The sequence below is a fragment of the Oncorhynchus clarkii genome, chromosome 14, assembly GCF_045791955.1.
Source record: "Oncorhynchus clarkii lewisi isolate Uvic-CL-2024 chromosome 14, UVic_Ocla_1.0, whole genome shotgun sequence".
Taxonomy (NCBI): Eukaryota; Metazoa; Chordata; class Actinopteri; order Salmoniformes; family Salmonidae; genus Oncorhynchus; species Oncorhynchus clarkii.
Genome location: NC_092160.1, coordinates 33,669,636 through 33,682,218, shown reverse-complemented (window position 1 = coordinate 33,682,218; position 12,583 = coordinate 33,669,636). Strand labels below are relative to the sequence as shown.

The 12,583-nt window shown below is 42.4% G+C and overlaps 1 protein-coding gene across 2 annotated transcripts in view; it reads right to left on the bottom strand.

Annotated features, from left to right (window-relative positions):
* Nucleotides 1-7,161: 7,161 nt before the first annotated feature.
* LOC139366537 (gamma-aminobutyric acid receptor subunit beta-2-like) overlaps nt 7,162-12,583 on the bottom strand; it is a 77,748-nt gene continuing 72,326 nt past the window's right edge. The window contains exons 8-10 of one of the 2 annotated variants that reach the window (XM_071104149.1): nt 11,408-11,652; nt 10,925-11,065; nt 7,162-7,633 (exon numbers count right to left, since the gene is read on the bottom strand). In XM_071104149.1, the coding sequence (XP_070960250.1) occupies nt 7,247-7,633; nt 10,925-11,065; nt 11,408-11,652 (773 nt within the window). In that variant the 3' untranslated portion in view covers nt 7,162-7,246. The remainder of the gene's footprint in view (nt 7,634-10,924; nt 11,066-11,407; nt 11,653-12,583) is intronic. The other variant, XM_071104150.1, reaches the window with a different exon arrangement.

The following is a 12,583-nucleotide window of genomic DNA, read 5'->3' as shown; positions in this document are numbered from 1 at the left end:
TCTGTTGAATCTGACAATTAATCTTAATGGTTGGACAGTCGTCTCAAATAAAACTGTGAAGGACCTCGGCGTTACTCTGGACCCTGATCTCTCTTTTGAAGAACATATCAAGACCATTTCAAAGACAGCTTTTTTCCATCTACGTAACATTGCAAAAATCTGAAACTTTCTGTCCAAACATTATGCAGAAAAATTAATCCATGCTTTTGTCACTTCTAGGTTAGACTACTGCATTGCTCTACTTTCCGGCTACCCGGATAAAGCACTAAATAAACTTCAGTTAGTGCTAAATACGGCTGCTAGAATCCTGACTAGAACCCCAAAATTTTATCATATTACTCCAGTGCTAGCCTCCCTACACTGGCTTCCTGTCAAGGCAAGGGCTGATTTCAAGGTTTTACTGCTAACCTACAAAGCATTACATGGGCTTGCTCCTACCTATCTCTCTGATTTGGTCCTGCCGTCCATGCCTACACGTACGCTACGGTCACAAGACGCAGGCCTCCTAATTGTCCCTAGAATTTCTAAGCAAACAGCTGGAGGCAGTGCTTTCTCCTATAGAGCTCAATTTTTATGGAATGTTCTGCCTACCCATGTGAAAGATGCAGACTCGGTCTCAACCTTTAAGTCTTTACTGAAGACTAATCTCTTCAGTGGGTCATATGATTGAGTGTAGTCTGGCCCAGGAGTGTGAAGGTGAACGGAAAGGCTCTGGAGCAACAAACCGTCCTTGCTGTCTCTGCCTGGCCGGTTCCCCTCTTTCCACTGGGATTCTCTGCCTCTAACCCTATTACAGGGGCTGAGTCACTGGCTTACTAGGGCTCTTTCATATCGTCCCTAGGAGAGGTGCGTCACTTGAGTGGGTTGAGTCACTGATGTGATCTTCCTGTCTGGGTTGGCGCCCCCCCTTGGGTTGTGCCGTGGCGGAGATCTTTGTGGGCTATACTCGGCCTTGGGATGGTAAGTTGGTGGTTGAAGATATCCCTCTAGTGGTGTGGGGGCTGTGCTTTGGCAAAGTGGGTGGGGTTATATCCTTCCTGTTTGGCCCTGTCCGGGGGTGTCATCGGATGGGGCCACAGTGTCTCCTGACCCCTCCTGTCTCAGCCTCCAGTATTTATGCTGCAGTAGTTTGTGTCGGGGGGCTAGGGTCAGTTTGTTATATCTGGAGTACTTCTCCTGTCCTATCCGGTGTCCTGTGTGAATTTAAGTATGCTCTCTCTAATTCTCTCTTTCTCTCTTTCTTTCTCTCTCTCAGAGGACCTGAGCCCTAGGACCATGCCTCAGGACTACCTGACATGATGACTCCTTGCTGTCCCCAGTCCACCTGGCCGTGCTGCTGCTCCAGTTTCAACTGTTCTGCCTGTGATTATTATTATTTGACCATGCTGGTCATTTATGAACATTTGAACATCTTGGCCATGTTCTGTTATAATCTCCACCCGGCACAGCCAGAAGAGGACTGGCCACCCCACATAGCCTGGTTCCTCTCTAGGTTGCTTCCTAGGTTTTGGCCTTTCTAAGTAGTTTTTCCTAGCCACCGTGCTTCTACACCTGCATTGCTTGCTGTTTGGGGTTTTAGGCTGGGTTTCTGTACAGCACTTTGAGATATCAGCTGATGTACGAAGGGCTATATAAATACATTTGATTTGATTTGATTTTATGCCGTGAATTATAAGTTAAATAATCTGTCTGTAAACAATTGTTGGAAAAATTACTTGTGTCATGCACAAAGTAGATGTCCTAACTGACTTGCCAAAACTATAGTTTGTTTACAAGAAATTTGTGGAGTGGTTGAAAAACGAGTTTTAATGACTCCAACCTAAGTGTATGTAAACTTCCAACTGCAGCTGTATAATTAAATGTGGCATCAAGTTGAAGCATATCAACATGTCCCCTTTCAACAGTGAATATTATGAAATGCCTTGTAACTTGCAGGGAAGACATTTGAAAACCCAAATGGACAGTATAGCACGAAATCTACCCAGTTGATTTATGATTTCTAGAATGACTCGTTTCACATTTGTCTCCAGCGATCCTAAGGTAAAATAAATATAAAGCAATTGTAATTCATATTTACAATCCCCTTATCCAAACATCTTACTCATTTACCTAGGTCTTATCAGTAGCTCTTATCAATTTGTGAATTACACTGCATGGAAAATTGTATTATTTCTATTGGGAAGAAAGTTGTTCCATTTGGTGTTGATGTTGTTCCACTTGGTGTTGATGTTGTTCCACTTGGTGTTGATGTTTTTCCACTTGGTGTTGATGTTGTTCCACTTGGAACCGACAGGTCGTTGGATCTTATTGGTCGTCTCATCGTCTCATAAAGGTGGTAAGATAAAGTAAAGTTCAGAATGTAGACAAACCTCCTCCAAACCTTCATTTCAACATATATAGAAGGTGAATGGCATACTATTCTCATTCTTAAATTAAAGTACAGAATATGTGTAGAGAAAAAAGTACATAAACAGTGAATGATGTTACATGTGCTTAACACGAGTCTAAATCTCCCTCTAAATGAATAGGCCTGGGACTGAACAAGTTTTTTTTAAAACACCCTTCTCCTCCTATTTGTCCCAGCAGTGTAAACAGGCATGATGATCACTAGTCATAAATAATAACCATACTCACTTTTTAAAACATTAACTATTCAGCACTGTCCAACATTAAGTATTTAAATGCAGCCGTTTCCGCAACAGTAGTTGTCATATCAGAAGTAGGGAGGAGAAGGAATGGACTGATCCATTTTGAGTGGTGGTGGGTGTGGAAGAATCCATTTTGAGTGGTGGTGGGTGTGGAATAATCCATTTTGAGTGGTGGTGGGTGTGGAAGAATCCAGTTTGAGTGGTGGTGGGTGTGGAAGAATCCATTTTGAGTGGTGGTGGGTGTGGAAGAATCAATTTTGAGTGGTGGTGGGTGTGGAATAATCCATTTTGAGTGGTGGTGGGTGTGGAAGAATCAATTTTGAGTGGTGGTGGGTGTGGAATAATCAATTTTGAGTGGTGGTGGGTGTGGAATAATCCATTTTGAGTGGTGGTGGGTGTGGAAGAATCCATTTTGAGTGGTGGTGGGTGTGGAAGAATCAATTTTGAGTGGTGGTGGGTGTGGAAGAATCAATTTTGAGTGGTGGTGGGTGTGGAAGAATCCATTTTGAGTTGTGGTGGGTGTGGAAGAATCAATTTTGAGTGGTGGTGGGTGTGGAATAATCCATTTTGAGTGGTGGTGGGTGTGGAATAATCCATTTTGAGTGGTGGTGGGTGTGGAAGAATCCATTTTGAGTTGTGGTGGGTGTGGAAGAATCCATTTTGAGTGGTGGTGGGTGTGGAAGAATCCAGTGAGTGTGTGAGAGAGTGAGGCTGAGTCAGGGGGATCTCTCTATTCTCTACTCTTGGCTTGTTGTGAGTGAGGTTTTATTCTCTCTCTCTCTCTCTCTCTCTGTCTCTCTCTCTCTGTCTCTCTCTCGTCTCCATGATAGGAAGGGAGTAGGGACAGATATGATGATATCCCTGGGGATGGCTGATTGGCTGACTGGCAGGATGGCTGGGGATGGCTAATTGGCTGACTGGCAGGATGGTGGTGGATGGCTGATTGGCTGACTGGCAGGATTGCTGGGGATGGCTGATTGGCGCCACACCATACAACCCCACTACTACACCATAGAAATGGATGCACTGCTGTGTTCTGAACCCATTATGAAGACAGAGAGAGAGAGAGAGAGAGAGAGAGAGAGAGAGAGAGAGAGAGAGAGAGAGAGAGAGAGAGAGAGAGAGAGATTACATCTGCAACCCTATATCTGTGGCTCGTTTGCCTGTTCCCTCTCAGAGCCTCTGTGTACACACAGTCTCTCCCAGTCACATCATGCATTGGACACAGTCTCTCCCAGTCACATCATGCATTGGACACAGTCTCTCCCAGTCACATCATGCATTGGACACAGTCTCTCCCAGTCACATCATGCATTGGGTACAGTCTCTCCCAGTCACATCATGCATTGGGTACAGTCTCTCCCAGTCACATCATGCATTGGACACAGTCTCTCCCAGTCACATCATGCATTGGACACAGTCTCTCCCAGTCACATCATGCATTGGACACAGTCTCTCCCAGTCACATCATGCATTGGGTACAGTCTCTCCCAGTTACATCATGTATTTTAATACAGTCTCTCCCAGTCACATCATGCATTGGACACGGTCTCTCCCAGTCACATCATGCATTGGGTACAGTCTCTCCCAGTCACATCATGCATTGGACACAGTCTCTCCCAGTCACATCATGCATTGGACACAGTCTCTCCCAGTCACATCATGCATTGGACACAGTCTCTCCCAGTCACATCATGCATTGGACACAGTCTCTCCCAGTCACATCATGCATTGGGTACAGTCTCTCCCAGTCACATCATGCATTGGGTACAGTCTCTCCCAGTCACATCATGCATTGGGTACAGTCTCTCCCAGTCACATCATGCATTGGACACAGTCTCTCCCAGTCACATCATGCATTGGACACAGTCTCTCCCAGTCACATCATGCATTGGGTACAGTCTCTCCCAGTCACATCATGCATTGGACACAGTCTCTCCCAGTCACATCATGCATTGGGTACAGTCTCTCCCAGTCACATCATGCATTGGACACAGTCTCTCCCAGTCACATCATGCATTGGGTACAGTCTCTCCCAGTCACATCATCCATTGGACACAGTCTCTCCCAGTCACATCATGCATTGGGTATATGAAGTGATATACATTATAGGCTGAATTACGTTTTAATTTAATTTAGATACATCTTCATAATGGCTGACAATCAATACACAAGTTATTTACATTAGTCATTATTATGAAATATTACAATTGGAATTTACAGGAACTTTGTACAAAATATGCCTGATGCGTCATGGCAACGTGGTTGATTCATCTCGGGTCCTGTCACAGTCATTTCTGGAGAGAAAAAAAATGGTTTTGACCCATGCATGGCGGCAGGGTAGCCTAGTGGTTAGAGCGTTGGACTAGTAACCGGAAGGTTGCAAGTTCAAACCCCCGAGCTGACAAGGTACAAATCTGTCGTTCTGCCCCTGAACAGGCAGTTAACCCACTGTTCCTAGGCCGTCATTGAAAATAAGAATTTGTTCTTAACTGACTTGCCTAGTAAAGTAAAAAAAAAAATAAAAAAAAAAAAAAATAAAAAAAAAAATGCATAAAAAGACTGATGTTTTATTAGAGTCTGGTAGTTGGTAGGTAGTGGTAGAGCTTTAGTTTCCTCGCCGACAAGTAGCTGCTTTGAAAAGTCCACTAGAAAGAAATGGAAAAAAAAATAAGAAAACTAAACAAAGAAAAAACTCAAAGTACAGGGTCAGGAAAAATTACATTCTTATTTTCTGCAATGAATTTAAGCCTTTTTGATGTGATATCCGGCCACGGTACATTTTACCTGTTAGTTAGTTAGACTGCAACAAAAAAATAACAACAGACCCGTTTAAATAATATAATTCATTCATAATTTTTATACATCTGTTTTTTCATGAATATTTAGTTTATAAAAATGGACCTTGTCTTTTTCAACATGATATTTAAAACCTTATATCTACAATTCATCAAAACATAAAACCTAATCACAATGGAACGTGTCAAAGTTCTAGAACCAATAAACTCTATTGATATGATTCTGGATTAACTAGATTTATGCAGCAACTTTCATTGCAATGAAAGATGGGCTTAGCTCTCTTGATGTCCATCAGCAATGTAAATAAGCACCCCCCTGGGTAATAAATAAATAAAGCAAACCTCTCTCCCCTTGATGCCACTGGCAATGCAGAGGCAAGGGTTGCACAGTACTGTCTCTCTCTTTTAAACCAGGGCAGTTTGATGTGATGGACTACTAGATTCTGAGAAGTACTACAAAGTCAGGTCAAAAACACTTGGCAGGTCAGAGCTTCAAGATCCACCATCTTACTATACTTTTACATATGAAACCTTCATGAGAACTTCAATGGCCAGAATGGATGATGGGTCATGACCTCTAGGTTAAAGGTCACCCACAAAATGGCAGGACAGAAATGGCCGCACTGAAGACCCATTGGAATGTCCATAGAGAAGAGTGCTCCCTATCTACCAGCTGTGGTAGTTTCACTTACAGTAGCCCGTTGTTGTTGGTCCCCAAATGAAGCCCAAGCTCAGCCTAAGCTATGGGTGTGAAACGAGTGCTGCAGGAATGGTGCCTGCAACACTTCCTGCTACACAGAAGAAATAACCTTACCTAGTTAAAAACCAAAATGCTTTGTGCTCCATCGTTAAAGATGAAGATGCAGCAGAAATGAAACAGAAGCATGCTTTTTAAAAGGATGTTTTTGATATACAATAACTATAGGAAAATAATCTATCAAAGATCAACCCCATTTAAAATCCTTGAGAAAAGCTTTCATGGGATGCAGATAGCTCGGCTATGAACAAAACACACATACTAAAACAAAACAAATCCTTAAAGTAAACACAAGCATAAATATTTGATCCACAGAGAGTTAAGCTACAAATGACAAATATTAGAGTTATATATTGACATTTCTTCGGGAACAGGCACAATGTTTGTCTGTCTGTCTTTTTAAAATCTCTCCTCTCCTCTTTTTAAGTGTCGATCAGTCATTAGAGGTTATTCCCAGATCAGAAAAGTCATGGCAGATAGAAGCTGAGTGTAGAAGAAGTGTTTGGGTGTAGCGCTCCTTCCTTACAAAATTATTTTCTTTTATTTCACAAATTTCTTTAAAATGAATAAGAAAAAAAGGTGCGCTCTCTCTCTCTCTCTCTCTCTCTCTCTCTCTCTCTCTCTCCCTCTCTCTCTCTCTCTCTCTCTCTCTCTCTCTCTCTCTCTCTCTCTCTCTCTCTCTCTCTCTCTCTCTCTCTCTCTCTCTCTCTCTCTCTCTCTCTCTCTCCTCTCTCTCTCCCTCTCTGTCTCTCTCTCTCTCTCTCTGTCTCTCTCTCTGTCTCTCTCTCTCTCTCTCTCTCTCTCTCTCTCTCTCTCTCTCTCTCTCTCTCTCTCTCTCTCTCTCTCTCTCTCTCTCTCTCTCTCTCTCTCTCTCTCTCTCTCTCTCTCTCTCTCTCTCTCTCTCTCTCTCTCTCTCTCTCTCTCTCTCTCTCTCTCTCTCTCTCTCTCTCTCTCTCTCTCTCTCTCTCTCTCTCTCTCTCTCTCTCTCTCTCTCTCTCTCTCTCTCTCTCTCTCTCTCTCTCTCTCTCTCTCTCTCTCTCTCCTTAGTGAGCGTAGTAGAGCCAGTAGATCACGTTAAAGAAGGAGAACACGGTAGGGAAGATCATCCTGGACCACTTGTCGATAGAGTTCACATCAGCCAGGTCAGGGATGTTGACCTTGAGCTGCGAGGCCCGTCTCCGTAGGCGGGACTTCTTCTGGGTGGCGTGGCGCTCCAGGGCGCTGTGAGGTCCGCCGCCGTAGTTCTGGCGGGCCATGGCGGCCCTACGGTACTGCAGCGTGGAGCTGTCGTAGGCCAGCATGGTGTTGCGGGGGTCACCCAGACCCCCAGGGCCCAGGGACCTGGACAGCTCAGAAGGAACACCCCCCATCTCGTTCTTCATCTCCAGGGAACCAAACAGGATGTTGTCATCAGTCAGGGAGGCGGTCATCTGTGATACGAGGAGGGGGAGGAAGAGGAGGGGCCGTGAGAGGAAGTGAATGGAGGCAAGGTTCATAGATCTTATTCTTAAATCATCTATGCTTACTTAAAATACTTAGAAGGTGTCTATCTTTACTGTTAATTAAAATGAATTATGTGTGCATTTTATTAGTAATGTGTTTTTAGTTGTTCTCTTAGTTTATGATTGAGGGGTTTATCAAATACTGTTCTGTGGTTGTACTAATATATACTGTTCTGTGGTTGTACTAATAGACACTGTTCTGTGCTTGTACTAATAGATACTGTTCTGTGGTTGTACTAATAGATACTGTTCTGTGGTTGTACTAATATATACTGTTCTGTGGTTGTACTAATAGATACTGTTCTGTGGTTGTACTAATATATACTGTTCTGTGGTTGTACTAATAGATACTGTTCTGTGGTTGTACTAATAGATACTGTTCTGTGGTTGTACTAATAGATACTGTTCTGTGGTTGTACTAATAGATACTGTTCTGTGGTTGTACTAATAGATACTGTTCTGTGGTTGTACTAATAGATACTGTTCTGTGGTTGTACTAATATATACTGTTCTGTGGTTGTACTAATAGATACTGTTCTGTGGTTGTACTAATATATTACATTTCTATAAGTCAATAGCTAGTCATTACACATAACTTTAAATTGGCAGTCCTGTAAATATACTATATATATATATATATATATATATATATATATATATATATATATATATATATATATATGTATATATATATATATATATATACACTACCATTTAAAAGTTTGAGATCACATAGAAATGTCCTTGTTTTTAAAGCAAAGCTCATTTTTTTGTCCATTAAAATAACATCAAATTGATCAGAAATCAAGTGTGGACACTGTTAATGTTGTAAATGACTATTGTATCTGGAAACGGCTGATTGTTAATGGAATATCTACATAGGCGTACAGAGGCCCATTATCAGCAACCATCACTCCTGTGATCCAATGGCACATTGTGTTAGCTAATCTAAGTTTATCATTTTAAAAGGCAAATTGATAATTAGAAAACCCTTTTTCAATTATGTTAGCACAGCTGAAAACTGTTGTCCTGATTAAAGAAGCAATAAACTGGCCTTCTTTAGACTAGTTGAGTATCTGGAGCATAAGCATTGGTGGGTTCGATTACAGGCTCAAAATGGCCAGAAACTGAAACTCGTCAGTCTATTCTTGTTCTGAGAAATTAAGGCTATTCCATGAGAGAAATTGCCAAGAAACTGAAGATATCGTACAACGCTGTGTACTACTCCCTTCATAGAACAGCGCAAACTGGCTCTAACCAGGATAGAAAGAGGAGTGGGAGGCCCCGGTGCACAACTGAGCAAGAGGGCAAGTACATTAGAGTGTCTAGTTTGAGAGTCGCAAGTCCTCAACTGGCAGCTTCATTAAATAGTACCCGCAAGACACCAGTCTCAACGTCAACAGTGAAGAGGCGACTCCGGGATGCTGGCCTTCTAGGCAGAGTTGTGACGAAAAAGCCATATCTCAGACTGGCCAATGAAAAAAAAGATTAAGATGGGCAAAAGAACGCAGACTGGACAGAGGAACTCTGCCTAGAAGGCCAGCATCCCGGAGTCGCCTCTTCACTGTTGACGTTGAGACTGGACAGAGGAACTCTGCCTAGAAGGCCAGCATCCCGGAGTCGCCTCTTCACTGTTGACGTTGAGACTGGACAGAGGAACTCTGTCTAGAAGGCCAGCATCCCGGAGTCGCCTCTTCACTGTTGACGTTGAGACTGGACAGAGGAACTCTGCCTAGAAGGCCAGCATCCCGGAGTCGCCTCTTCACTGTTGACGTTGAGACTGGACAGAGGAACTCTGCCTAGAAGGCCAGCATCCCTGAGTCGTCTCTTCACTGTTGACGTTGAGACTGGACAGAGGAACTCTGCCTAGAAGGCCAGCATCCCTGAGTCGTCTCTTCACTGTTCACGTTGAGACTGGTGTTGAGACTGGTGATGATCAATTAGCCTTTTAAAATGATAATTTTGGATTAGCTAACACAATGTGCCATTGGATCACAGGAGTCATGGTTGCTGATAATGGGCCTCTGTACGCCTATGTAGATATTACATTCAAAATCAGCTGTTTCCAGCTACAATAGTCATTTACAACATTAACAATGTCTACACTGTATATCTGATCAATTTATGTTATTTTAACAGACAAAAAATGTTATTTTCTTTCAAAAACAAGGATATTTCTAAGTGACCCCAAACTTTTGAACGGTAGTGTTATATATATATAAATCATTATCATGGTGAAATTATCTTCATTGTCATCTCATAATTTCAGCCAGCATGTGGTTAACATTCTGTCTAGTCAGAACAAGACAAACCAAGTAAACAAACAACGTAAACAAAAGGAAGAAATGTGAGAGGATAAAAGGTTGAGAGAAACAGTAATAAGGAAATAGTGCAAAGATGAAGTAGAGCTTAAGGTTGAAGGTTCAGGGGTCAAAGTTAGGTTTAGGTTAGGAGAGACGCTGTGAGGACTGAGGAAGTGGATCGTAAGTGTCTTCATCCATAGCCTGACTTCAGAATCAAACAAAACATCTCTGAATCAAAAAGATTCTCAGCTTAATAGTTGAAAAAAAAAATCAATGATATCTGTTGTTTATACTCTGTTCCAAGGCCACTCAGTTGGCAAAAATCAGAATGAGAAATAATATTTTGTCTTTTTCTTCTCTGTTAGGCTGAGTGATAATATGCCGCTAACCATCTCATTTCCTTTCAATTGCTTCACTTGTTATTTGGGAGAGTTGTCAATTTACCTCAGATATTCATTTTTCTGTCATACCAACATTAGCTTTGGAATAGTTTGTAATTACAACCAGCATTTCCTGTCCCCCCATTTTATAGGTTTCCCATCAATTAAAGGTGTATAATATCTTCACTGAGAAGTAGACTCTGTACCAAATGGCACCCTATTCCCTATATTGGCCCTGGTCAAAAGTAGTGCACTAAATAGAGAATATGGTGCCATTTGGAACGCAGATTCAAACTATGCTGTAATTTATTCAACCACTACAATGACGTGTTTGTCAGGAAAATGCATGAAGAGCAAATCAAGAGAAGGGAAAAAAACACAATGGTGGGAAGTGATGATTAAAGTTGCCTTTAAAAATCTATAGAATCAAATTAAAAGAAATGCACAAAAATACTACAGCATTTTCCTCTGATTGGGCGGGTTGATTCAGATTGATGACATTTGTTAAAGTTTTGACTTTCAAAACCTTCCAGTACCTTATTTCTTTGCTCGCCTAGTCCTAATGCGGCATCGTCCACAAAGATGGGATCCCACATCGTGTCATACGCGTCAATTTCCCTCTGTTTCATTCTGGCATACAGAGCATCATCTCTCTGAACTACATTTCCCACCATCCACTGCAAGCATACAAAATCAGCACTGTTACCATGGAGAAATCGCAGCTTGCTGTCAGATGTTGTCAAATCCTGGTCTAACTAATAAAGATGTATTTTCATTGAACTGTGGTTGACAGATACACATGGCTACACCAATGGGACATGGAGGTGTAGTTGAGTCCTAGTGCAGAGAGAACCCTAGTAAAGGACATCAAGTCAACAGTTGATCACAGAAGCATCACATAAACCTTGAGAGAAAGAATAGCCTGTGTTCTCCTACTGCATCGGACACCACATTTCACCATCAACACAACCTCTCTAGAACCATCTGTCCCTACTCCCTTCCTATCTGGAGACACCTACCTTATTGGGGTCGGGTCGGAGTTTCTCGTTGTTGACGACGGCTAGTTTCTCGGCGGCCCTCTTCTGCCTCTGGGGCCCCCGTCCGAAGAAGATGTAGTTGACGAAGGCGTACTCCAGCAGGGCCAGGAAGACAAACACGAAGCAGCCCATCAGGTACATGTCTATGGCCTTGACGTAGGGGATCTTAGGGAGCGTCTCTCTCAGATGGGTGTTGATGGTGGTCATGGTCAACACCGTGGTGATACCTGGAGATCACATTTTACCTCTACAGTCACAGCATTCACCAAAAATAATGTCATAAACAAGTCAGCTTTTATAATAGCTATCAAAAAACACTGGAGATCATTGGAAAGAGAATTTAGTCGTAAACAAACAATTAAGAAGACTAATTATCAAACTAGTGTTTTCAACGTTTACTGTCCTCATCTGCTGCCCAGAATCTAAACAGTTTTTCATTATTGTTTTTCAATTGTGCTTTCAATCGAATCCAAAAACCCTGAACGTGAAATGGGTGTCAGGTGTGTGTTTTCAAAGGAGATCAGCTGGTTTATATCTGATTCTGTATGTGATAAAGGACCAGAATAATCCTGTGTCCTCCTGGTACAGGGTCGGGTAACGGGGTCGGGATACGGGGTCGGGAAACAGGGTCGGGAAACAGGGTCGGGAAACAGGGTCGGGAAACAGGGTTGGGAAACAGGGTCGGGAAACAGGGTCGGGTACAGCCAACAGGGATATGAGTAGTAAACAAGTCCATAGAGTGTAGTAGTTTGGCACCCTTACAGACCTAATGAACCCATACAGATGGTTCCTCATTCTACAGACCTAATGAACCCATACAGATGGTTCCTCATTCTACAGACCTAATGAACCCATACAGACAGATGGTTCCTCATTCTACAGACCTAATGAACCCATACAGATGGTTCCTCATTCTACAGACCTAATGAACCCATACAGATGGTTCCTCATTCTACAGACCTAATGAACCCATACAGACAGATGGTTCCTTATTCTACAGACCTAATGAACCCATACAGATGGTTCCTCATTCTACAGACCTAATGAACCCATACAGATGGTTCCTCATTCTACAGACCTAATGAACCCATACAGATGGTTCCTCATTCTACAGACCTAATGAACTCATACAGACAGATGGTTCCTCATTCTACAGAT